We start from the raw sequence: 25869 nt of genomic DNA on the forward strand, positions 1-25869 counted from the left end.
CATTAGTCCACATGTCATTCTAACTACATCTGAAACTGCTTCAATATCTCGATGTTATAGAAAAGCCTGTGAAGATACTATGCAATGGGTCTATTTTACAAATAATAAAGGTGGTTCATTCTCAATAGGTAAAAGCTACAATATACTGCAACAGTTGTCCAAAATATGAAATAGATGTCACCTCCAATTATGTGTCCAAGTTTACAAAGGAAATTCTATTCTATAGAATTTTAGAATGTTAAGAACTTTAAATGCCCATTTGAGAAAAACGTTTTGTAAACTCAATCACAGGAAATAAAACTCTCTATACTCTCTTATGTCCCCCTAAAAGCAGAGTGTGTAAATATGTTGGAAGAAAAAGATTCAAACTCATCTACTTATTCAAATAATCAAAAAACTTATTGTTTGGCATTTAGGAAAATAAATATTTGACTCAACTAAACCCTTCCATATCAATTAGGTTAGTGTAAAAATCCTGCATATATAATGATTAATATTAATATTAAAGACTATTATTCTGAATTGCAACATAGACTTCAAAATTTCCTATTTTTCTTATTATTTTTAGGTAATATAAACATCCTAAAAAGACTTAACTCACTTTTTTTTTTCTTTCAGGTATTGACTATACAAAATTATTTTGTACTTTAATGAAGTTGCCAGACCATACAGTAGGGGGGAATCCTTGGGAAATATCTGGTATTATTTTTAAGATTTTTAATTGATTTTTTTTTTTAGAGAGAGAGGAAGAGGAAAAGAGAAAAACATCCATGTGAGAGTGAAACACAGATCAGCTGCCTCCTGATCTCCCCCTACCAGGTACTGAGCCCATAATCCAGGTATGTGCCCTGACCTGGAATTGAACTGGCAGCCTTTTGGTGCACAGGAGGACACCCAACTCACTGAGCCACACTGACCAGGGCAATATCTGTTTTTAAAGTTACCACTGATAAACTCTAAGAACTTAAGCAGCAACCTGGGAAATAAAAATTTATTTTACTTTACAGCCAACCTCAAAACCTCTGGAACTTCTGGAGCTCCCAACCTCTAGCTCCAGCTAGCCATAGCTGTTTAGTAAGCCAAGGTGCCCTTCAGTCCCACAGATGATGTTGCTAACCTATGATGGACCTTGTTTTCCCTGCAGTGGTAATGAGACTGTATGAATCATGCTGTTCAGCCTGTGGCTCCTATGGTTCATGGCTCCTGAGGTCAAATGGCTGCAAGTGGTGACAGTAACATTTCTAGCCATGAAGGAGGGCACAACTCAATGACTTCCCAAAGTACGTGAAAATCATGATCTGGCCTCACAGACTGAGAGCTGGGCCTCTATAAGTTAGTTACTAGTCACGGATATCTAACCGATGAATTATCACTTTGGTTAAGAAAGGGAAAGCTATGGAGGGGGAAATAAAAAGGGCTTGTTTGTAGTGAATTTTTTCATCTATTTCCAAATTCAACACGCCTTTCAGCTGGCATAAAGCCTGGCTTACGCTATTTATTTTTACAAATATAGAAGTGGAGTGGCATAATAAAAAGGAAAAGATGTTCTTGTCTGAGCTTTAAAAATAATAGTCACTTGGTGTTATGGAAATACTTAGAAAGGCTTTTTCCATGTGGTAGAAGGGAAGAAAGATTCAACTCTTGCCAGCCTTAACGACAGAAAATGGAATCAAGTTAAGGAAGGTGGGGAAAGAAACAGCCCAAACCAGGCCTCAACTGACAAGATAATTTTTAGTATTTTTTTAATTAAAAATGGCTAATAAACTAAATGAGAACCCAGAGGGATCTGAAAAATAGCTTTTAAAGGGAACGATGTGCATCAAAAAAAGAGAAGAAAACCCTTTTTACACAATAGAAACCTATTTTTGTTTTGGGGGAACACTGGCCTCAAATCAAATTTCCTTACTTCTGACTTTGGTGAAACTTGGTGATATTTTAGATGGTGTTTATTCCATTCATCTTACCCCACTCAGCTGTAGCACAGAACTCAGACGCAGGTCCATGCCAGTGCCTGGCACTGAGCCATTTATAAAAAAGACTGTGAGGGAATATTTACTTTCACTTGAAAAATTAAAATACTTCTTTTCACTGAATGTGTGTGTAAAAATCTATTTAAATGTGTATATAAATCTATATATATTGCAAGTGCCAGAAATATCTTCTAGAGGCAAAACATGGATTGGAGTAAGAAGAGGAAACTGCACGGACCCTTGCAGGCCCCCATGGTGCCAGTGTGTAGATGTGGAGACATCAGTCAGCACGACTCCCTCTCCCAGCAGGTCCACCAGAATCCCCGTACCTGCAGTCCATCCTGGTAGTGAACGGCAGCCTGCATCGCCTCCTCCAGTCTGTCCACCCGGTCCTTCCAAGCTTTATTGAGAGAATCCCATGCTGAATTTAACTACAACAGAAACATTAAAACTCTTTTATTGTCATACGTTTTCAACTACTTCTATCAAATATGCCTTGGTGAATGAAACCTTTAAACATAGCATCCTGGTAAGAGTAGAAAATGTACCTCATCTATACTCTTCTTGACAATGGGTTTATCGGGTTCCCCACATGCGGTGATGAGTTCGGAGCCCAGGTTAATCACTATATCCAGCTCTTCCTGGAGTCCGTCTATCTCTTCCCTGATGGCCTGGAATAAGAAATGGCAGCCGTAGAATTTTAAGCAAAACCACACTGAAACTAAGAAGATGCACTCAAGCATTCATGGCAGTTATTTCTAGGAGGTGGGGTTATAATCAATTTCCATTTTCTTTCTCTATTCTAAGTCTCTGCAATTAATCTTTTCAATGAGGAAAGATAACAGAAGAATATTTTCAAGAAATAAAAGCATCCTTTGAGCAACAAATATCAAACATTTATTAAAAGGGCAATATTTAGGAAATATTTCTATGTAACAAATACCAAAACAACTTTTTTTAAAGCATCAACACAACAATACTTATAAAACTTACAAAGACATTTTGTTTTTCAAACTGCCTTGTTTGACAATACACATTTAAAATAGGCAGAAGTAAAACATGAGTTCAAAGACCTCACACAAATTAATGTATTTGCTTAGCAGATTTAGGATAATCTAGCTCTGGGTTTATATTTTTACCCTAGTATATTTAAACTACAAACAAAACAAAACAAACAAAAAACCGTAACTGAAATCCAGTATTCTACCTTTGCTTTTATCTTGTTGCTTAACTATATTAATTCAAGAAGCCTTTACCAAGCATAAGACAAGCCCTAAACTAGGGTTGAGCATTCAAAGAAAAATAGGTATATGACTATTCCACTCATGCATGATAAGTCACACTATGCATAGAGTCCTTTGCCTGAGGAAGTATTATGAGAACACCGACTAACTCTGCTAAGGAAACAAGAAAGGATTTTCCATGGACGGCAACTATCCAACTGCATCTTGAAGTTTGAGTGGGATTTGCCAGAAGAGTGACAGGAAAGACATTCTGGGGAGAGGAAATAATAATGTGCAAAGATGCAGGTGCCAGAAAGAGCACAACAGTTTGGGGAAAAGCCCCTGTGTGCACCACCATAGGAGCAGCAGAAGAGAATTGCTTTGGATACACAGGCACGGGCTGGCTGGGATAGAAAGGCCCAGAGACCCTGCCCAGGGAGTCTGGACTTCATCCGTAGGCAGTGGCTGCCTCTGAGGGGTTTGAAGCAACAACACAGCAAGAGCAGATTTAGAGAGATGACTGGCAGCAGGGCTAGAGGCCTGGCAAGGAAAGGGACTATAGGCAAGGGTATCGCTTTGGATGACTTTTGAAAACAAGTGAGAAAATGAGGCCCTGAAATAAGGCTGAAGCAGGAGGGATGGAGAGGAATCTTAAACTATTAATATATGCTGCCTGAAGTAAAATGTTTGGGTGTGCTATTCTCCTACTATCTCACTATGCTTTCCACTTTCAGAACCAAATATAAATTTCAGTAGAGTCATTTTGAATATTTACCAAAGCAATTCACTTTACAACATACAACAACTTATTTCTTCACTTTAAATGGGATACTCTGCTTACCTCTGCTGCTTCTTGCTGCTGTTTGACTACAGAGGGATCAATTCCAGGATCCTCCAGGTCCCGGATGAAATCCTGGGTATCTTTTGTGGTCACGACCAAGGACATGTGATCACACCAGAACTTTTCTGCCAATTCCATTACATCCAGCAGTTTGGCTTCCCTCTCTTCCACCAGCGTGTGGATGTTCTCCCAAATGAAAACCATTTGGTCAAGCTTATCCTGAACAGCTAGGGAGCAAAACGATATAAAAAAGGCAGTATGTCAGCCCCATTTCAGCAAGAAAGCAGAACATTTTGGTTCACACAGAAATGGTGATTCAATATGGTCTCTAAAACTGCACCAAATGTCGGTTGATCCCAGTCTTGTGAGTCCCAGCCTATTTCAGACAAAGGTGAGATCTGAGGACACCCAGCTCCTTCTGGCTAAAGGCTCTTCTGATGACAGTGGATGCTCAAGGGCAAGTGAGCTTACGGGAGACCTAAGGCCATCCAGCTCCAAGTTCATCAGGTCTCCTTAATTCCAAGGAAAGGGAAATAACTACCTAAGTACATATTCTTTATGGTCTCCAAATCAAGAGGACAGATGTCTGTTCAGTCCCAGGAATGTAACAATGTAGGGTGTGTATCCTGGGCTTGTTTTCTAGAGTACTCTTAACATGAATTTCCACCAACCTGTGTACATGTTTTTTTCTACCCCAGCTCATGTCTTTAAGACTGGCTGTTTGCAGTCATGGTTGGTTGCCATTTCTGTGGCTAAGTGGGATAGAATACCCATTCTATGTAAGGTAGTGTAGTTAGTAATGAGGAAAACAACCCCGAGGTTTAATCTTACTGGTATTATGCTTTCACCAACTGGTTTAAAAGGTCCGGAGAATGTGTGATTTTTGTATAATGGCTCACTTTGTATTTAACCGATTATTTTACAAACACAGGAAGACATTAACAAGGGATTAATGTACACAGCCCTCCAACCCCAAACACGTTGTATTTGTAATACCTTTTCTAAAATCTGGCACCCTGATATGCGATTGGACTGTGGTCAACAGCGTGAACATGTAGAATTGTCTTGAGACTAAAGTTCAATTGTTTCCCTATCCTGAAATCATTACCTCTGGCAGATATGTCTTTATCAGTGCCCCCAGACCGAGCAATCATTTCCTCTCCCCGCTGTTTCAGAGTCTCATACAATGGCTGCAGCTTCTCCATGTCCACCGACACGTTCTTGTTTTCACTGATCTGCTCCTTGATCTTCTCCACCTCAGCAGAGATGGAGGGCGGCTGCCTCAAGCGCTCCACAATGCGGCCCAGGCTCTCAAGAATCTGGTCTATCTTGTCATGGAACTGGTGGGAACATAAAGGTGTCACTTATGGGAAAATGATCCGTGATACCCAGTGTGAAAATTAAAAACAAACAAAAAACCAACACATACAAAACCACATCTACTTAATGTCACAAACAAGAACTCAATCTTAGTCCTTTTTGTTGACACATCCATCCAAAGAATTATATCCAGCTGGTGTATCAAGACATCCTGAAACCATGATTCATAGACAGACAGACGTGACCTTCTCTGAACCACATTACTTACGTAATCTGGATTGCTTCTAGCAAGTAACTGAGTGAATCATTAAGAAATGGTATATTTTAATGTATAAGTGGGACACCTGAGAGCATTTCATCTACTGCTTCACTTTGTTATCTTAATTCAAATTAACGTTTTAAAGTAAGTTAAATAATCTGGGTGTTTGTCTATCAAAATGGGTTGTTTTATTCACTTTTACTGATTCTTTTGGCATCCTAGAAAAGTTATATTAATAAATGTGAAATTTATGGGCAGTTTTGGTTAAAGGAATTTCTTAAGTTATAAGTTTCCTGAACTGAAAAATGTTTGATGCTGAAATGAACGGTTGTATTTAATTCATAATCAAACACATAATCAGATTAATGCAAGCATTTTAAACTTTTGTTTGTGAAGTTACCAAAGACAGTGAAGCAAAGTTATAAAAACGTGTTCATTCATAGATTCTACACTATCCTCAACATTAAAGGAATCATCACTCACTCGACATTATAGGAAATGGACCACTAAATATCAGCATTTTGATAATAAAAACCAAATCTTGAAAATAGAAATCACAGGTAATTTCGCATGCAACTTAAAAAAAGATATATCAAAAACAGAAAAAATCGTTTTCCAACTTTGTATTTTTTCTTTTCTTATTCAGCCTATCTATCATTCACTCTTTATTTCTTTGTCTACTTTATTTCACTTTTTCCTATTACCATTTATCCCCTCTATGCTGTCTTCCACCTCCACTCAGCCCTATGCTCCCACCTACCATTACTACACTGTTGGCCATGTCCATGAGTTCTCTCTCTTTTTCTTTTCTTTTTTGCTCAATTCTTTCTTATTGCCTTCTTGGGAGTGCTTCATTCATAGTGATAATAACACTTTCTTTTACTTCTCCAAATGGCAAATACTGCATTATATTCTGAATAGACACATTTAAATATTTGGACAATGTGGACAACTGTATTTCTCAAGTCATTTAAAATTATTTTTTATTATATCTATAAGCAGACAAATAAATATAAGGACTAGACTCAAGCAAACTCCACCTCCGAGAGATGAAGATATCAATACTCAAGAGATAATGTAGTGAAATGATTTTAGTTGAAATTTAATCAGGAGATGCAGTGAAATGTCTTTCCATGCTCTGTTGTTTGAAAGAACCCAATCGTATGTCTGGTGCACATCATTACCTGAGTGGACTGAGAAATGGCTTCATCCAGGGCCACGGCTTGCTTTTTGACATCTTCTTTAATTTGACTGTAAAGGCTGTCAGCTGCCACATACTTCTCTTGGATAGAAAAGCCTTCCTCTGGGCTCAGTTCCAATAGCTGTGGCCCAGTTTTGTTCATCTTATCTATATGAGGTTTGTGTTCGGCTATCAACTCTCGCAGTTGCTATAACAAACCAAACAGCTTCTCAGTATCTGAGGGTCACACCTCCATATTACAGCTGTCTGCAACCCCAATGCATCCAGCTGGCAGGAAACTCCAAACAAACACCCTCCCCTCGCAAGGCACTTAATACATGATGGCTCGTACAACTCTTTGCCAGAAAGAGATGCCCCTGACACAAAGATTAAACAACAGTCTGTTCGTGTCAAAGTCCTTCTGAGGACACATGAAAAATGTTGGTTGAGGGAAAGAACGGATTCTAGTTCATTATGCATTTTATAGCATCATATATTTTGACAGGAGTATTAGCCAAGGGTCATATTACATAAAAAGATTCTGAACTTACTATGTGTCCCCAACATAACAGAGACTAAGCCATAACTCTTGATGCCTCTTTATGCACAATCATAATACATACAAAATATTAATTAAAATAAAAGAAAGAAGGGAAAAAGCAAAAAAAGAGAGGAAGAAATGAAGAAAGGGAGGTAGACAGGAAGGAAGGAGGTAAGGAAGAAAGGAGGAAAGAAGAAAAAGGAAGGAAGGAAAAAGTAAGAACCTCAGTAGAAGGTAGCCACAATGCTGAGAGAAGAAAAACCTACGTATAAAGCTACATTAGGTGAAGTAAGCCCACAAGGCATTGTAATTGTATGTAAATCAATATAAAAAGTATGTACGTGTATATTATATTACATATATATATATTAATCTAGTCTGTGTACATGTATGATATATGACATATGAATATATACATATGAATGAACTATTTGTAGTTACTTTTAAATGTTAAAGAATGCTAGAATTAATATCAAATACACAGCTGTATATGAGCATTATTTATAAGATGTATTTAAGGAAAAACATGTTAAATGAATACATTTAACAATATCTAACCAATGACACAATGATATTTATATTAATGAGTATGAAATTAAAATGAAGCCCCATTCTTTTCAGGGAGACAAATAAATCTGGAATATCTACAATCCATGGAACCCAGTACCTCCACTGGGCAGTATTTCATGGGCCAAATCCACAGCCACTCCCAGGGGAAAGATCAGTCATTGCCTGCAGGTTTCTCTGAGGCTGACCTCCGTAAAGCATTGGGGAGTGTTCCATTTATGCCACATTATTCATTTGGCTCCCTAATCAGCAGTTCCTTGTCCTCAGGTATTCTCCAAACTGTTTGCTATCTAGACCCAAATAAAAGCTTGTCTGAGAGAAATTATATTCAGGGAAGACAGTCTAGAGAAAAGCTACCAAAATATTATCCTGCAAATATTTTAATTTCTATCATTCATCAATCAGAATCATCAGGATGGCCACATACCATTTTTTATGAAAAGTGCCCACTAAAATCAACCAAGAAATTCTTTTGAAAAGTGAGGGAATCACTTCATTAGATCATTAACCAACTCCAATGTAATATACTATTTTTGAAGTGTTTCTGAAAGTGACCTCAAAACTCTTTTGCAAAAGAGCTAAGTAAACACAAATTCAATTTTTACAAAAGGAGGGGGATCTAACCTAACATGTTGCACATAAGAATGTGGAAAAGGTCATGTCTGCAGTCTGGCTCCTGGGTGGTCTAGGCTGCGATTTTCTTATTTTTGTTTCATATTGTTAGACCATATTTTCATGCTGCTTTACAGAATAAGAGATGGTGATGATTATATTGGTTAACATACAATCTCATGGGAAAGAAACGTGTTACACACCTTTCCGTTTCAATATTCTATAAGGCATGTTTGTAAAACAAGCTCACACTTTGAATTATCAAGGGACTCTCAAGTAACATGAGAGATCTAGGAGTTCTTGAGTCTTTAGAGTCTAAGTAGGTTTCATCTGCGTAGCATTACTATGAGATACCTTTGCTTGGGAAGCAGTGAGATGAGCCTTTGTAAAACCATTTCATGACAGACAAGAAAAGACCTACTAGGTGCCTATGTGGGTATATGTGTGTGTGCATGAAGAAAGGGCTCCAGAGGAGATGTCTTTTGCTTCATAAGTAACAAAATGATTCCTGATAGCATTATATTACGATAAGAGTCCAGTTTTATGTATGCTGGAGACACCTAATGCAACTTCAAGATATCTACCATTTCGTAAGATGGCTCTTGGAACCATTTTTCCTTCCTGGCTAGAATAAATTGAAAGGTATTTCCAAAAATAGCTGGAGAGGATATTGTGAAGTTTCAGAGGACAGCCGCTCTAGAAGGGGGCAAATAGCCTGAAAAGTTAAGTTTGAACAATTTGAAAACTTGGCTACACAGTTCTGTAGTTCTCTTTATATAGAAAATCATAAGTTTGTTTTGAAAGCTGAAAATTATGCAAAAATATTAACTCAATTTTGAAATTTTCAAATCAATAATAATAACTGATTTTACGCTAATAATGTAGCTACTCAAATCTCACCTTGAGGTAGAAGAAATCCTTGAAACATTTTATACTAAAAAATCATCCAATGGATAGGCATCAGGATTTTTGTCACAAATAAACCTTTACACTAAATTCAATTAAATTCTACATAGTTTGTAAGTCTTTCTCCTGCTGAATGATTTAGACAGAGAACTCCATAAACTTTCCATTTTTGTGTTAAATAGTGTCCTCTTAAGCTCTTTTCTAAATAAATACTTCATTTAGAGATATTGTCCAATGCCAATACATTGAAAAAATAAACAAACAAGATTAGTATGTCAGATACTTCAAACAATGATGTAATATATTGTGAGTTAAACTTTATGTGTGTGTGTGGGGGGGGGTGTATACACACACACACACACATACATATACACACAAGGCCTCTAGTACATATAAAATATAAAACTTAGTCAAAATATAAAAATTAAAAACAATCAAGATGCACAAATTAAAAGTGCTTCAAAGGCTTATTTCTCTAACATTGTAAATGGAAATTGTTTTTATACCCAGGTGGTTAGTGCTATATGCCATCCCATAAAAGCTGTGATATAATTAATGACATACACAATGTGGTCTTCCCACATGAGTCTTCTTCCTGTAAACCTGGATAACAGGTAAGCCAACTCTAAGGTAAGCGAACTGTGCAGACCAGAACAGAATATTGCTAAAATGTCCTAGTCATGTAAGGTGTCTAACAATAGTTAGAAAAACATCATAAAAAATCATGATTCTCTTTCAGTAGGGAATACAGCATTCCTTTGGCATGGAGCTTACCCGATGTTCTTCCTGTTGTTGTCTTAGAGTTTCATACTCAAGGGCTGGGGCGGGGAGCTGAGAGATGATTCTTTGTGTTTCTGTCAGCCATGGCCAAAGTTCTTCATATGTTTCCCAGAACTGGTTAACCAGGGACTGTGCCCGTTCCAGCTGTAGGTATCTCTCTGAGTTTATCTGGCAGATGGAGTCATAGTTCTTCAATATCTTGTCCAGTTTTTTCTAGAAATGAAGATGATGAAATGTGTGTAACTGGTAAGGTGGGCCAAGTAGCACATGTACGTACTCAAGAACGTTTGGTCCAGTACTAGACTCCTGGTGCCGAGGAGACACTCAATAATGCATGTTACAGGAATAAATCAATAAAAACTATTTATATTTTAACTGTGACTATGTATTAAAAAGTTCATTTTAAATTAAAGAAAGGCCCTGTTTCATATCCATGTTTTTGCATTTGGCAGGATTTCCTTTCTTTTAAAGACTGAATAATATTCCAGTGTCTGCTAAAATTAAGTGTTTTTAACACAATAATAATTTAAAAAAAAAAACCCTATACATATCCATATGTAAACAATAGCAAAAATGTGGAAGACCAGGCTGGTAAATTATGACATATTCATACAGTGGAATTCTACACAATCATAAAAAAATCATGGAATTTAATAACATAACTTCTCAAAAAAGATGTTAAGTGAAAAACATTAAAATATAAGTAAAAAAATACAAAAACAAGGCCTCCCTCAAATTTTTATAAGACAGTGACTTCTCTAAACATAATGAGCAAAATTCAGTGTCTTCTAGGTTAGAAAACGACTCCTGAATCTAGTGAAATTTACATTACTTTCTCAAAAAAAAAAAAAAAAAGACTGCCTTTCACTAATGAAATTATAAGAGGAACTGGTAGTCAGCAAAATTAATTACATGTCTTAGAATAAATATAGAACATTATGCTACCCACTGGTTTCATGGGGTGGTCAAAGTGATCTAGATTACGGTATAAATCCATATCATGAGCTAATAGCAGAAGATAAAGCACAACAGCGGTCAAATAAACCACAGAATGACAGAGAAATTATTACGTGATGACCTGTGCTTTCCATGTCAGAATCTTTACAAAAATAATAAAGGAAAGATTAAATTATAAACAAGTAAATTGCCATTGTGGAGGATAAATAAAAGAGAAAGTATTACTAGATAGTGTACACTGAATTACTCACCTATGTTATATCTTAAGAGAAATGTACACCCTTTCAAATGTGACCTTAGGCATAGGCATTTATATAATTTAGTTTTTGCCATGGAATATCTTCCTAGTAGAAGTGTTCATTTCTTTAGGCTTTTCAGATGCCAGAATGTGAAACAATGCGGCTGGTTTTCCATCAATTTAGGGAATCATTAAAACTACATAAACTGGATGCTTCCTTAATGACTCAGCTCATTTTCCCTCTTATTCAGCTTACAGTAACTTCCTACAGCATGAATTTTGGCATTAGAGAGAACCACATACTCTGGTTTTTCTTCCAGCTCAAGAGACCCAAATGTTTCTGAAGTATGTAAACAACGGTTGACACTTATAATAACAATTTATAACAATAATAATGGCAATAATGCAGCGAACATTAATTGAATGCTTAATGCACACCAGTTAACCAAGGGCTCAACCTTGAATCGCTTTTCTGTAGATTATAAAGATTATTGTCCCAGGGTGACTCCCTTCAGGAATATTCCTTTCACTGTTATTCTTGATGCTTGAAACACGCCTTATTTGCAACCAATGACTTAGCTGTTTCAAAGGCAGCTGTGGCTAAAGGAAAAGTGCTTTCTTTCCTAGGGCTGAAAGCTCAACAGATGCCTTTATTCAAGAGTGTCACTACCAGTCACAGACAAGATTATACCTTCATTGATTGCTTTTCTTCTTCACTGCACGTGGGCATGATTTTATGTCCGGATTTAACAAGTTCGTCAATAATATCCTTGTGTCTCAAAATTTCCATGGTGAATGTCTGTGATTTACAAAAAGAAAGATATTAAAAGAGAGAGAGAGAGAGAGAGAGAGAGAGAGAGAGAGAGAGAGAAAGAATAAAATGAAAACTATTAGGCAAAGTAGCTGAAAATACCAAGTTACACCAGTGGAGTTCGGCAAAGTAAAGCATGCGAGCACATTTTCTAGCCGAGCAGATAATTGAGATGTAACTGGAAATGCCTTTCACCTTTTGAACCTGCAGCTGAGCGGCCGTCTGGTCTTGCTCAAGCCTGATGTCACCCAGAGACATCAATTTCTTTTCTGTTTCAGTAATCCAGGATATCTCGGCATCAGCCGCTTGGTCAAACTAAACAAAAGATAAATAATTAGGTCAGCAAGTTCCTGTAAGTGGTGCCAGAAAAATACCTATGTACCTATCTTTTCAATATCCTTATGACACAGGTGGGAAAATCTGAGCATATTTCTTCAGGACATCCTGAAATAAATCATGATCATGACTGAAGTTACAAAGAAAGGAAAACAACTTCCAAGAGTAATTAAACACAAGCTCTTAAAACAGGTTGAATCCATAACATGGCATCCATGATTTAGGACACCAAACACTGCTGACTTCATTTGGAAGTCATAAGAATTTTTCTCCCTAGGATCACTATCCAAATTGGTCATCTATGAGAGTCCATAGCTGAATACCATCTTTCAATCATTTCCTCATCACTTTAAACCGTATAATATCCAGGTAGCGTTCTAAATATACAATTCCTGGGGGGGGGGGGGGGGGGGGGAGAAAGAAAGAAAAGAAAAAAGAAATGTTCCCATTTTTTATTATCTGTGTGTATATAAATGTATGTATAATACGTTTCTACACATACAGAATGTATCTCCAAATGACTCATGTACAATTTTTTACATCTCAATAATAGCAGAAAACGTACTCAAGAGCTTTCTTAACTATTTCAAGAGATTTTTGTTTTCCTGATCATAATAGTTATTCATGGTAGAAATTCATCTGATACAGAAAAATATACAGAATAAAATTAAAAACTAGAGTGAATACCATTGGTATTTTGGTGAATTTTCTTCCAACAGTTGAGAAAGGTTTATAAAGGTCTGGATAATACTGCATAAACAGTTTCATATCCTGCTTTTTCATTTATTGTGAACATTTCCCATGGCATGTTCTTTTATGTGTGATTTTTAAATAGCACCATTGTATTCTAGCATATTTTCATTTAGGGTCTCTGCATTTTTTTTTTGTTATTATATAAACAACCCTGTAATGAATATCTTTGTATATAAATCTCTATTGGCATCTCTAATTAGTTCCTTAGGGTAGATTCCTAGACACTGACTACCAAGTCAGAAAGCATGACCATTTTCAATACCTTACATCAGATAAACCCCAATGCCCTCCAGGGCCAAGCACTTACCACGTACAAGTGAAGTGAGTAAATGACACCACAAGCACCAATAACAAATGGTAACCAACCAACAGCCTCAGCTGGAAGATCTAGCGGGTAATGGACATCGTGAGTATTCAAATCCGGTACTGCCAGACCTTCTAATTTTTTAAGAGAACATGGAAATCCAGAAGGGGGAAGGTGGGTAACTAGGTGAGGAGTGAGAAAGGTGGGGATAAGAAACTAGATTGAAAAAGAATTCACACTTTGAAGAGTCTATGTAACATTATACAGACTCCTGAGAGGATGGAGTGAAAAAGAAAAAAATCACTAATTCAGCAGCTTCAGATGTGGAAAGAGAAGACTCCTTAAAAAACACATGAAAGAGTCCTCTGTGCATGGATTACTAGCTGATGAGGTTAGAAAGCAGACGTATGCTAAGTGAAATAAGCCAGTCAGAGAAAGACAAATACTGTATGATTTCACTTCTATGTGGAACCTAATGGACAAAATAAACTACTAACAGAGTCATAGGTACAGAGAACAGACTGATAGCTGTCAGAGAGAAGAAGGGTGGGGGAGGCTGTGTGAAAAAGGTGAAAGGATTAAGCAAAAAACAACAACAAAAATCTCACAGTCAACAGCATGGTGGTTACCAAAGGGGAGGAGAGGTAGAAGAGAATAGAGGAAGAGATGGTGATAGAAGGAGACTTGACTTTGGATGGTGAACACAATACAATATACAGATGATGTATTATAGATTTGGACACTTGCAACCTATATAATTGTATTAGTCAATGTCATAAAAAAAAAAAATTTTAAAACAAGTGCAAGAGTCTTCTATGCATGGATTATTAGCTTTAAAGCCATATAGTGTACAATGGAACTTCAAGGTAGAACTTCATTACATGGACTCACTTAAAGAGCACAGAACTGAGAAAAACAGTCCTGGCCTTCTACCTGAGTGCAAAAGATATCTGAATAAAATTCAACCGTAATGATTTGTTTTCCTCTGCTGGTCCCTAAAAAAAATAAAGCGACACAACATCCCTCTTGTATGTGTTCAAGCAATTTTTAGTATTTATATGACAGTCCTCATAAAGAAAGGCAGGCTGTTAGTGTTAATATTAGCTTAGTACCACATCTCCCTCTCTTTAAAAAAAAAAAAAAAAAAAAAAAAAAAAAAGTAGCCAATAAAAAACAGTATGATGATGCCATCTAAGTTGCCAAAATGGAACTAGCTGAAACTCAAACACTGTTTCTTTAACCCAGGCAAATATTTGCTCTGCTGAAAGAAAACAAGACTGTAGCAGAAATTTCCCTTCTGTCTTTGAATGTTGTTGTGGTGTTTTTTTGTGGTTTTTTTTTTTTTTGTGTGTGTGTGTGTGTTTTTAATTAAATTGACAAATATTTATTATTTAGCAACAAATGGAATAGCCACAGGGTCTACATTAAGCAATTTACAGTTAAGCAAGGCATTTTATTTAGGTCTGTGGCTCTTTTAAATGACTGCTGAACATGGGTATTTCCATTGAACCATAAAAACTGCTTATTTTACATGTGAGCAACATGAGAGCAAGATTACCAAATCTTAATAAATCTGCCCATGGCTCATACGAGTAATAAAAAGTGACTTCAAATGAACTGTAGATAATCTTAGCATCTGCAACTGCATTCTGGGAAATACTTGGATAGTATGCATCATGAGTGGAGTCTAGTCATCAATCTTGGCCACTTATAGCTCCCTTCCTGCTATTAATAACTAGGTTAATTACAACGGCATCACTATTACAGATGAACTAGCATTTCAGGATGTTTTACAAGTTAGAAAAATACATTTTATTTGGCTATCTCTAAATATTCCTGTAATACACTCTCTAAACTGGTAACAGCCAACCTTCTACTGAAGGCACTAAGTGCATAGCATGTAATATCTCTTTTAATCCTGACAACTATATAAGATATTACCAGTAACTCCATTCACTGCCGAGAAAACTGAGGCAGAGAGAAGTTCTCTGAGTTGCCAGAGATTTCTCAGCTTGGAAATGCTGGACCTGAGATTTGAACCAAGGTGGTCTGACTAGACCCTAAGGGAAGGGAGCCTATAGCGTGTCTTTTATTTATTTTATTTTATTTTTTATTTATTTTTTTATAGCGTGTCTTTTAATTAACATGCACTTTCTGCAGTCTTTGTTGCCATGTTTTGCCCCTTGTTCTTGAGCTCCGTGAACTAAAAGTACTCATGCGATGGCACCAAAAACAGTTCAAATGCCACAACAGTTCATAAGGGGTAGGTTCTAACTTCCTATTTAAACATTTGTCCAGTCTGACAAATTGCTTTCGGATTTATCTAGAAAGTTTCCCTTGAGTGGCAATGGAGGTTTGAGAGTGATAAGGAACCTTAACCTCAAGGACACCTTTCACTCCCTTCCCCTGGTGAGGATCTTATCTCTCTCTTCTGATTAGCACTTCCTTCCATTTTGCTGCACATTATTCATAACACATGCCATGCTTTCCCACCCCGACACCTGGAGGGCCTAACCAAGTCTCACTTCCGTGGGAGAGGTTTCCTTCTAGTTCTTTAAAAGAAATAAACAGGTGTTACGTTGTTATTTTTTCTCCATGGCTGAATCCTAATGACCCAATGAGCCGTTTATTTTAATTGGACCCAAATCACCAATACATGTGCCTTTATGTCGGGGTTACGGGATCTGCTAAAATAAACCAGGCAATTAGAACTCCCAGGGAGACGGACACGTTTTAGCGGCTTTTGACAATTGTACATTTGTAAGAGGCAGAGGACAACAATGAGCTTCTCTGAGGTTTAAACAATCGCAGTGGTCAGAATTCAGGCTACAAATCAGTGCATCCTTTAAGCAAAAGTGCCTTTCCCATTTCCACAGGGCTGTTTGGTTCAATGTGCAACTCAAAGAAGAAAGCAACAAAGATGTGTTACTTTGTGTAGGTTTAAAATGTAAAAATGTAGTTTCTAACTCAGAAAACGGCATTCAATGTTAGGAAGCAAGTGTCTTTCTTATTCTGTTTTCTTTCTTTTTTATTTTATGAAGCTCATCACCACTGTTTTCAACGCTGCCTTGTCCACTCCAATTTTTCCTATTTTTCCTAAAAGTGATAAATGATTCCATTCTTTTTAAAAATGTCTCTTCTTCATAATATCAGTGCCTACAAATCTGTAGTCAGATTTGGGGGCCAGTTGACTGGTAGCACTAACTGTACACAGTTGTCACTCATTCGCACATAATTGAGGCTGCTCAATTGTTTCCCGAATAAAAACAAAGCATCACTCAAATAGACATAAGGCTCTTGTCCCCATGATTTTAAAATTTAATGCCACATCTTTTCAAAACTGCTACTGTGATATAGGATTAATATGAACTTTTTAAAAAACTAAACTTATACAGGGCAATTAGAAAGTACATGTTAATTAAAAGACATGCGTATACCTCCCTTCCCTTATGTCTTCGAACTTTAATTCTTTTTAATGTTTTCCTGGACATCTTTCATGTCAATATTTGGAAGCCAATACAACTCTGATAGTGGCCTGACAGTTCACAAAGTCCCTATGCATTTGTTGAATTCCAAAAAGCAGGTTATAACCCTATAAAGGTGCTGGATTGGTTATGTAAACAACCTTACTGTGGCAAAAGATGAAACATCTTAAGAGAAATTTGCTTGGAAAACAGGTATTCAAAATTCAGTTTAATTTAACTAGGTTACTCCAAGACAAAACATGAAATCTACAAACTTAAAAATTACCAAGTCATGCCGAAACCGGTTTGGCTCAGTGGTAGAGCATCGGTCTGCTGACTGAAAGGTCCCGGGTTCGATTCTGGTCAAGGGCATGTACCTTGGTTGCCGGCACATCCCCAGTAGGGGGTGTGCAAGAGGCAGCTGGTCGATGTTTCTCTCTCATCAATGTTTCTAGCTCTCTATCTCTCTCCCTTCCTCTCTGTAAAAAATCAATAAAATATATTTTTAAAAATTACCAAGTCATGTTCAAGGCACAAATCCTCACCTTGTCACTGGTGGGTGTGGTTCTGTTGGGGGTTGGGATCTGGGATGGAAGAGTGTTACTAACACTAAGAGTATGTGTCTAAAGACATGTCTAAAGAGATGGGCTGTGGTCAGATCATGTCCATGTTTTACATGGAGAAGAGAGAGAATGTTAGATGATTTGTATATACTGCAAAAAGTATATAGTATAGAATGTATGGCTAATATCAGGTCTGAAGATTTTTCTTTATTTTACATCACATTCCTTTTATATATCGCAGTATCAAACTGTACTCTGGTCCTAATTCAAAACATCTCTAAATGGGAAAGGTAAAATAATTTCAGTGACACATTAGCTCCTTTATAAATCTGAAAATTATGAGTGTAGAAACTACTCTTTTGAGTGTGAAACTAAAATCCCTGTCAATTCAGAGAGGCAGGTTCCAATTTTGTCTTAAACTTGCCTGGAGAGTGATCTCCGCGATCCTAATGGTGTGGCAGCCTCATGGCTCCCAGTCCTTATAAACTGGGAATATCCTCACTACATACTTCCCTTTCCCTATAGCAACGGTGCCTCCCTTCACATTAATGAAGGAGGTGAGACAAAAAGGACCACCCCCAGGGTTTCCCCTCCCAATGTAATTTATAAGGAGGCACTCCAGGGTGGAAAAATGAGGTCTGGTTAAAATTGGTTGCGGCTCCACCACATACTAGCTGTGGGACCACAGGCAGGTCACTTTACCACACTGCACATTTTCCTCCCGGCTCTAAACCGTGTCTGTCTGTCTTTCTTTCTTTCTTTCTTTCTTTCTTTCTTTCTTTCTTTCTTTCTTTCTTTCTCTCTCTCTCTCTATTTTTTTGATGACTTAAGTTCATTTTACTGTTTTGTTTTGTTTTTTATTACTACAGGCATTCCATTGGACAGACTTGCTGGCATTTCAAAGGAATGCACACACAAATGCAGAACAAATACAGATAAACAACCAGAAGATATTAATGACATGAGCATGAGCTGTATGACCTACTGGTACTAAGATACGTTTACTATCCATATTCTCTCTCTCTCTTCCTCTCTCTCTCTCAATCTCTCTCTCTCTCTCTCTTTCTCTCTCTCTCTCTCTCTCTCTCTCTCTCTCTCTCTCTCTCAGAAGGAAAGCCAGAAGGATAGAGACCACTTCGTTTACACATTCTTTCTTCCATGGGTTTGTATTCTTTCAGAATATCTTAAACATTTTCTATAAGGAATGATTTTATCAGGAAAAAAATAATTGTGATTTTCCTAAAGGATATATATTTTGGGTTCTAGAAGACATATACTGCACTGATTATATATATATATATTTTTTTTAATTTTTTATTAACTTTGGAAAACACTTGCAAAACCTTGAATAGAACTGGACACATACTTGAGCTCACTAACCAGCACAAGCTCAGCCTGTCACCTTGGTACTATCTTGCTGCACTGAACTAGCCAACCACAGTTAACTACTCCCAAGAGAACAGAATATTTGTCTTGCTATTTATAGAGAAGTCTCCAGAGCCAATTCTGAAGCTTTAGAATAAATTTCGGTGGAAAAAAACAAAATTCGGTACTTTCAACTATCCGAATAAACTTCACAAACAAGCACACTTATTTTCTTATAATAAAGAGGCACACAAGTTGCGCCAAGCTTTGAAAACAGTCGTGAAAGAACATTCCAGGGGCATGAATGCCCTCCCCCGCAGACATTTCTCAGGGAGGCCTTCTGCTACCACTGCACTTGGTCGGATTCTGTGCCTCCCGAGCGCAGCACCGAAATGAGCAGCGAGGCATGTGCCCCAGAACCGTATAAATCACACTTTGACGGCAACCTTAGAAAATTAATTTCGGATGCTCCCACACAGCCTGCTTGATTTGTGTTTCTTGCTCTTGGCTGGCACTAGCGAAAGCTTAGTGAGACACCTTCTCACGCTCTGCTCCACAGTCACTGCACTAACCCCATCCCAGAGAGCTGGCAATAAGGCGCTGATGACTTAATGTAAATATCCAGGGATTTCAATTAAAGTTCATCAAAACATGTATTGTTAACTTCTATTTCTCTCCCCCCCTCCCTCCCCTTATTGGCTATAATTTTCTGAGGGAGCTGTGGCTAATAGTTGGGTACCTATAAAACTCTCTGGAACAACTCCAACTCCATGTGAGTCACAGATAGATTGAAAACTAACCTTTTCCCCTTTACAGAGAAAAGCTCTACCAACACAACTCTGCCCTTGTTAGAAAGACGACAGCCACTCTTTGCCATATAGCTCCATGCAAATGACCAGCTAATACTGATGTGCATGACAACTCAAAATATTTACTACTCACTTACAGATTAGACTTAGCCAGTGCATGAAATCAGCATTCGTCATATGCATATATGTACACACACAAAAAAAGAGTTTTCTTTGGAAAGCAGGGATGATCTACCCAGTGGCTGATGTGGTGAGGATCCGTCTGGGAAACAGAGGGGCAGATGGCAGCTGACAATGTGCAGATTAGCCGAGCCTCGGCACTCAGACGTCAAAGTAACCAAAATCTTTTCAAATCCCTCCTTTCATTGTGGAAGCAGAACCAATGAATGGAAACACTATTAACGGAAATCTTTGTTCAGGTAGAGGCTCTGGGAACAGCCGGGGAAAATGTATCGCCTGGACAACAAACCACTCGCCCCTACCTGCTGTGTTCTCAGAATGGCGGCATCGATCTCCTCCACCTTTTGGGTGATGGTGTCGCTCACTAATCGGTAGCGCTCATTGTCCTCTGCCACCATTTTTTCAAGCCCCTCCCTCGCCCTCCAGGGCACCAGTTCCAGTAAGGCACTGCTCACTTCATTAAGGGAATCCAATAAGGCTTTGCAGCTCTTGGCTTCCTTTTTCAGCTCCTGAAAACAGAATTAAGAAAGCATGCAAACCTGTGGGTAAATGCTTTCATGTCTGAACAGGTTGCTCCTTTTCCTAATGTGTTTGGGGCTAACATGCTTTGCAAGGCCAAGAATGCAATGCGCTGGCACTCTTGGTTTCAGCTAAGTTCTAGAAACCTTTGTTATTTCAAGCAACAGGGAAAGTGTTTTCTGAAAAGTTCTTAAGGACCATTCATTTGCCAACATGGCGAGATTTCACCCTTGAAATTTAATCTGAATGTCTGTAAGTTGGGAAATAAAACCAAGCAAGTTATCTTGTATTATTCTTTGCTGTCTGATAACCTCTAAGTCAGTGGTTCTCAACCTTTCTAATGCTGTGACCCTGCTAGCGGTTCTCAACCTGTGGGTTCTCCACCTGCTGAGAACCGCTGCTGTAGAGCCTAAGACCATCGGAAAACACAGATATTTACATTACAATTCGTAACAGTAGCAAAATTACAGTTATGAAGTAGCAACGAAAATAATAATATGGTTGGGGGTCACCACAACATGAGGAACTGTATTAAAGGGTCGCGGCATTAGAAAGGTTGAGAACCACTGCTCCAAGTCATTAGGTGCCATGGAAGTAAAATAAAGAGGGAAGTCTGAGCCAGGATCAAGTGACCCTCGAAAAGAGGCCAGACTGGCTTTAAATCATCCCAGCTGAATCATTATAGGCTCAGCAAGCCTGACCTCACTGACTCCCTTTCCCCCAGATATGATCATACTTCAAGGATGATAAAGACCGGCTCATATCTCAGGGGGAAAAAAATGATTAGCAGGGTAGAAGATCACATTTGCAATACAATTTTAAAAGCCACCTCACGTTATGCATCTGTCTCATAAAAACAGTGTTATTCTAACCAAATTGCGTGCCTCTCTGGAAACGGTGATCCTTTTCCTTGATTTTATTTTTCTGTTTTCATCATCCTGTCTCTTGTGTAATAAACTATAAGACTCTGAGAATAAATTATAATACACTGTTTTCATCTCTGGGTCCCTAAAAGTTTACACAGTTGACCTGCTGCCAATTTCTGTTGGGCCCCCGCCCACCAAGGCATCCTTCAGCATGTTAGTAATGACACGAGAGAGATAGCGCTTCATTCCTGTGTGGATAAGACGCCCCCTCAAGATAGCAAACAGGTCCAAGGTGCATAAATCAGAGCATACTTTTTGTCGGGCTTGCGCTCGGCTTGCAGCTTCTCCCTTCGGAGCCTGAGTCTCGTAGGAAAGCAGTTCCACCTCCACTCTGTCCAGCCAGGTGCAGAGCTCCTCGTGTGCGCAGTGCAGCCGGCTTGCAAGCTGCAGGGCCTGCTCCAGAGTCTTGGCTACATCCGCGCTCAATTTGGTAATGTCTTTGTACCTTGCTTTAATGGCCTCCAATTTATCTTGAATTATTAAAACTTCATCACCTAAAATTTCAAAGGCATGTTATAGCTCATGAAAGGAAAAAGAGAGGGGGCAGAAGGAAGGGTTTCTTCAGAGAGTGTTATATACTGATGAGATTTTCAAGGTTGCGAGGTTTGGCGGGGGGGGGGGGGGGGGGGGGGGGGAAGGGGGGACACACACTTTAGAAAACATTTTTCTGAAGAAGTTCTGACCCTCCCGGCCAGCATGGCTCTGTGGTTGAACATCGACCTATGAACCAGAAGGTCACAGTTCGATTCCACATCAGGGTGCATGCCTGGGTTGCAGGCTCCATCCCCAGTGTGGGGAGAGCAGGAGGCAGCTGATCAATGATTCTCTTTCATCATTGTCCGCTTCTATCTCTCCCTCTCCCGTCCTCTCTGAAATCAATTAAAAAATGTTTTTAAAAACACACAAAACGACAAGTTCTGGCCCAAGAAAGGCCCTTTTCTGGGTTTTAACCTTTCCCAGGATTTCTGGCAAATCTTAATAGGTCCTGAAATGCAAATAGGGAAACTGGAAAGGACCACAGTGCCTTCAGTTATGTGGAAAGTATCACGTAACTATGTATGGTGCTTCCAGCTCTCGAGCAGAGGAGTTAAAAACAGTCTGGATTCATATACCGACTTCATGGCCTAAAAACATTGAATTTGTGGCGTGTTCCCTTTCACAAGATACTGGACCCCCTGCTGGTCACTGTTCATTACATGAAGATAAGAATGGAACCTACTTCATAAGATTGTGATGAAAATTCAACGAGTTTACATTTGCAAAGTGTTTAGAACAGTGCCTGGAATATATGTGTGCATATATTAAAAATAATACACTCATCTGCATGATTCCCTTATCTCATTTTCAGACACACACACAGAAATTGTGTCATGGGCTTCAGACTTGGAGTTCAAGGCTCCAGATACTATAATGAATTTCTCCAACGTGGTACTTGTCCCCATCATGCACCTCGACTGAACTGGATAGAGGTCTAGTGAAACTTTCCTAAGCCAAAGGAATTACTAAAACAAGTTAGATTGTAAGCTCAAGCATGAAGGCATGGCACCTGGGTTTAGCCACAGTATGAGTCACTGAATGCAGTCTGTCTTAAAATATAAAAAAAAAAAAATGATAGTATTGTCTACAGTTTATGCGCTCATCTAGAACAACAGCCTTCCGCAAGCGGAAAACCAATGTAACTCCAGCGTCAGCTTCTCTGACCATCTCCTGTGCCACAATGCTTTGTGTCATGAGTAATACACTCAGCTTCCATTAAGAACTCAAGTGAGATCATGAGAAAAAAAGTGAGATCATATTCCCACCCAACTCGGTCTGTCTTCAAAGCATTCTCCAGAGTGAAGGGTTGGAGTGGCTCACAAATGATAACGTTTTTTGTTTTCCCCCCATTCCTAAAACAATGTGAAAGCAATGCTAAATGTTGACTCTAATAATTACTTAATTTGAGAGATATCTCACCTGTTGTGTGTTTAAGTAGTTCTAAACCATTTAGCAATGCCTGATCTACATTTTGTTTTCTGAGTAGTATGTCCTCTTGCAGAACCTAAAAGTCAGGTACCATTTTCATGTGAGGAAAGAAAAATTAAATACACATTAGCATCAGTTAATATCACAGGACTTTTCATTAGGCTTTATAGAGATATATTTGAGTAAACACCCACATTTTCAAATATTCATTATTGTCCTCGTGTTTTCCCTCCTCTTTCTGTCACTGTGGCCCGGGTCCCAGATTAATCTACCACAACTGACAGCACTCTGTGTTTCAGAGAATACTTAGGGCCTTAGGAAATGAGCTATGTGGAGATATTAGAGCACTTGTTAATTATGGGTCTTTGCATATGGCAATAAAATAAGAAGTGAAAAGTGAAAAATCGGCTATTGGATACATTCAATCTCTTTTTTAAGGTAAGTTCACTAAAAGTTATCTGTATACACAAAGTATTTCTTGAGTATAGCGATACACCTACATCAAAACAAACATAAAATAATGCAGAAATAAGGAAGACTCAGAAAATAATGACAACCAAAATGAAAAAATAAAATAAAATAAATCAAAATACCCGAAGTTCAGACTGCTGCTCCCACAGACCCTCAGTGCTGTAATCCTGGACTGAGAGCTTGCTCAGCTTGTCATGTACTTCATTCAGCCAATTCATCAGCTCCACTTCATCTTCCCCAAAAATCTTAGCATTACACAAGGCCTGCTGGAGCAGCTCAGACCTGCTGTGACTCTTCTCTTGAATCTCAATGTACCACACTTGAGAGGAGTCTAATTTATTCTGCACCGTATCTTTATCCTCCCTGGAGCTCAGAACCTTTAAGGACTGGCCAATGCTAATAGCCTGGTGTAAATGTTTACTGTGATTGATGATGTCATCTTCTAAGGCCTAAATAAAGTTTAAAAAAAGAAAGAAACAAACAGAATGGACAAATAAAAATAAAAACATAAACAGAATGAAGAGTTGACATTTGAAATGGATTTAATTCATAATGACGCATAAAAAGAAAACAATGCATAACTCAAATTTTATGTCATAAAACCAAGAAGGGAATGGGAGAACTGAATCTTGCTAAGGTGGGAGGAGTATCTTACTTTGTGCTGTGCGATCTGTTCCTCAAGTTTGGACGCTTGGGTTCCTATGGGCTCACAGTTCGCCAGCCTCTTTTCGATGGTTGTGAGCCACTCGTTCAGCGGTTCTAAGGTTTCATGGAATTGCTGTGCTACCACCGAGATGCCTTCCAACTGACGATTCCTACAAACGCGCCAAGATAAAGGTCCTTTAGGGATGAAGACTGTGTGACATATTCAACAAAAATCTTCACTCTCTTGCTTCTGAATTCTGTTCTAAACATTTTTTTTTTTTGTAGAGAATTTCTAGGGCTAAAATTAGTATCTCTCACATTTAAAGAACATGTTAAAATAGTTCTAGTAAATAAAACTGAAGTTGAACAGACCAACCTCAAGTGCCTGAATCTTATGAAAGTCTTTAGCAACTTAGTTATAATATTTAAAACAATAATAGTTATAATAATAGTTATTATAATAGTAACAATAGTAAAGTTATAACAACAGTATCATCAATAATAATGACAATAAGATAATATTTATTGAACACATTTTTGTAGGAAAAAGTAGAGAGTATCCCCCATGGGAGGCATTACAGAGAAGGAATAATCTACTGACATGTATTATAGGTCAACACGAAACCTTTAACCTCCTCAGGAGCACCTTATTCTAGGTCCTAGAACTATAATTAATTCTACTCCATTATTCAAAGTCAGCCAAATTTTTCTTTTCACCATTTTGGCTCCAGAGGAGGTAAGAATGTATGGAAATATTCCATCCAGTGTTTCATCGATTTTCAACCCAAAATTTCTAGGTGGCTACACTTTAATGTAGCTACTCCTCAAAAACTGGTCAAGGGAGAGAATGGAGAATGAAATACAGAAAAATGGAGTGCAAAGTGGAGCCATGCTCTAGGCTTCCCGGCCTTCATGTATGTTACAGCACCATTCACCTGCCTAGTTTCCTAGCTAACTCCTACTATGCCTTTGGAAGATAGCTTATAGCTGTCACTTCCCTGCCCCCAGACTATGTTCTTCCTATTACTTGCTCGAATGACACACTGTATTTTTGCTTTGAAACATTACATTTGTCATTACTTTTCCATTGCTATAGACTGTACCCTATCTGAGGACACAGATGATCTGTCCAGCCGAGTTCTGCACCTGATACATAGCAGACAGGCAATAACTATGTAATAAACAAATGAATAAATTGCCCCCAAGATAAATGTTCTTCTCAAAACAACGAGTTGGGATATGTCTGGCGATTATAAGACACTACCATTAGAGGAATTAGGAGAGAGGTACCATACACAGCCCTTGCTATCTGTGTTCTCATGATAAACATCAGAAAAGTATTACCAAATAAACATCTGTGTTAA

General features: G+C 38.2%; 1 protein-coding gene across 8 annotated transcripts in view; it reads right to left on the bottom strand.

Moving 5' to 3' along the window:
• The window catches only part of DST (dystonin), a 414275-nt gene that overhangs the window by 45758 nt on the left and 342648 nt on the right, over positions 1-25869 (bottom strand). For all 8 annotated transcript variants that reach the window (XM_084889121.1, XM_084889116.1, XM_084889120.1 and 5 more), the window contains 13 exons: positions 24516-24675; positions 23983-24309; positions 23381-23465; positions 21677-21918; positions 20282-20488; positions 12401-12520; positions 12086-12193; positions 10194-10412; positions 6798-7001; positions 5143-5374; positions 4035-4261; positions 2519-2641; positions 2300-2401 (listed from right to left, as the gene is read on the bottom strand). In XM_084889121.1, the coding sequence (XP_084745247.1) occupies positions 2300-2401; positions 2519-2641; positions 4035-4261; positions 5143-5374; positions 6798-7001; positions 10194-10412; positions 12086-12193; positions 12401-12520; positions 20282-20488; positions 21677-21918; positions 23381-23465; positions 23983-24309; positions 24516-24675 (2356 nt within the window). The remainder of the gene's footprint in view (positions 1-2299; positions 2402-2518; positions 2642-4034; positions 4262-5142; positions 5375-6797; positions 7002-10193; positions 10413-12085; positions 12194-12400; positions 12521-20281; positions 20489-21676; positions 21919-23380; positions 23466-23982; positions 24310-24515; positions 24676-25869) is intronic.

Source organism: Pipistrellus hanaki, assembly GCF_964339955.1.
Source record: "Pipistrellus hanaki genome assembly, chromosome: 7".
NCBI classification, from domain to species: Eukaryota; Metazoa; Chordata; class Mammalia; order Chiroptera; family Vespertilionidae; genus Pipistrellus; species Pipistrellus hanaki.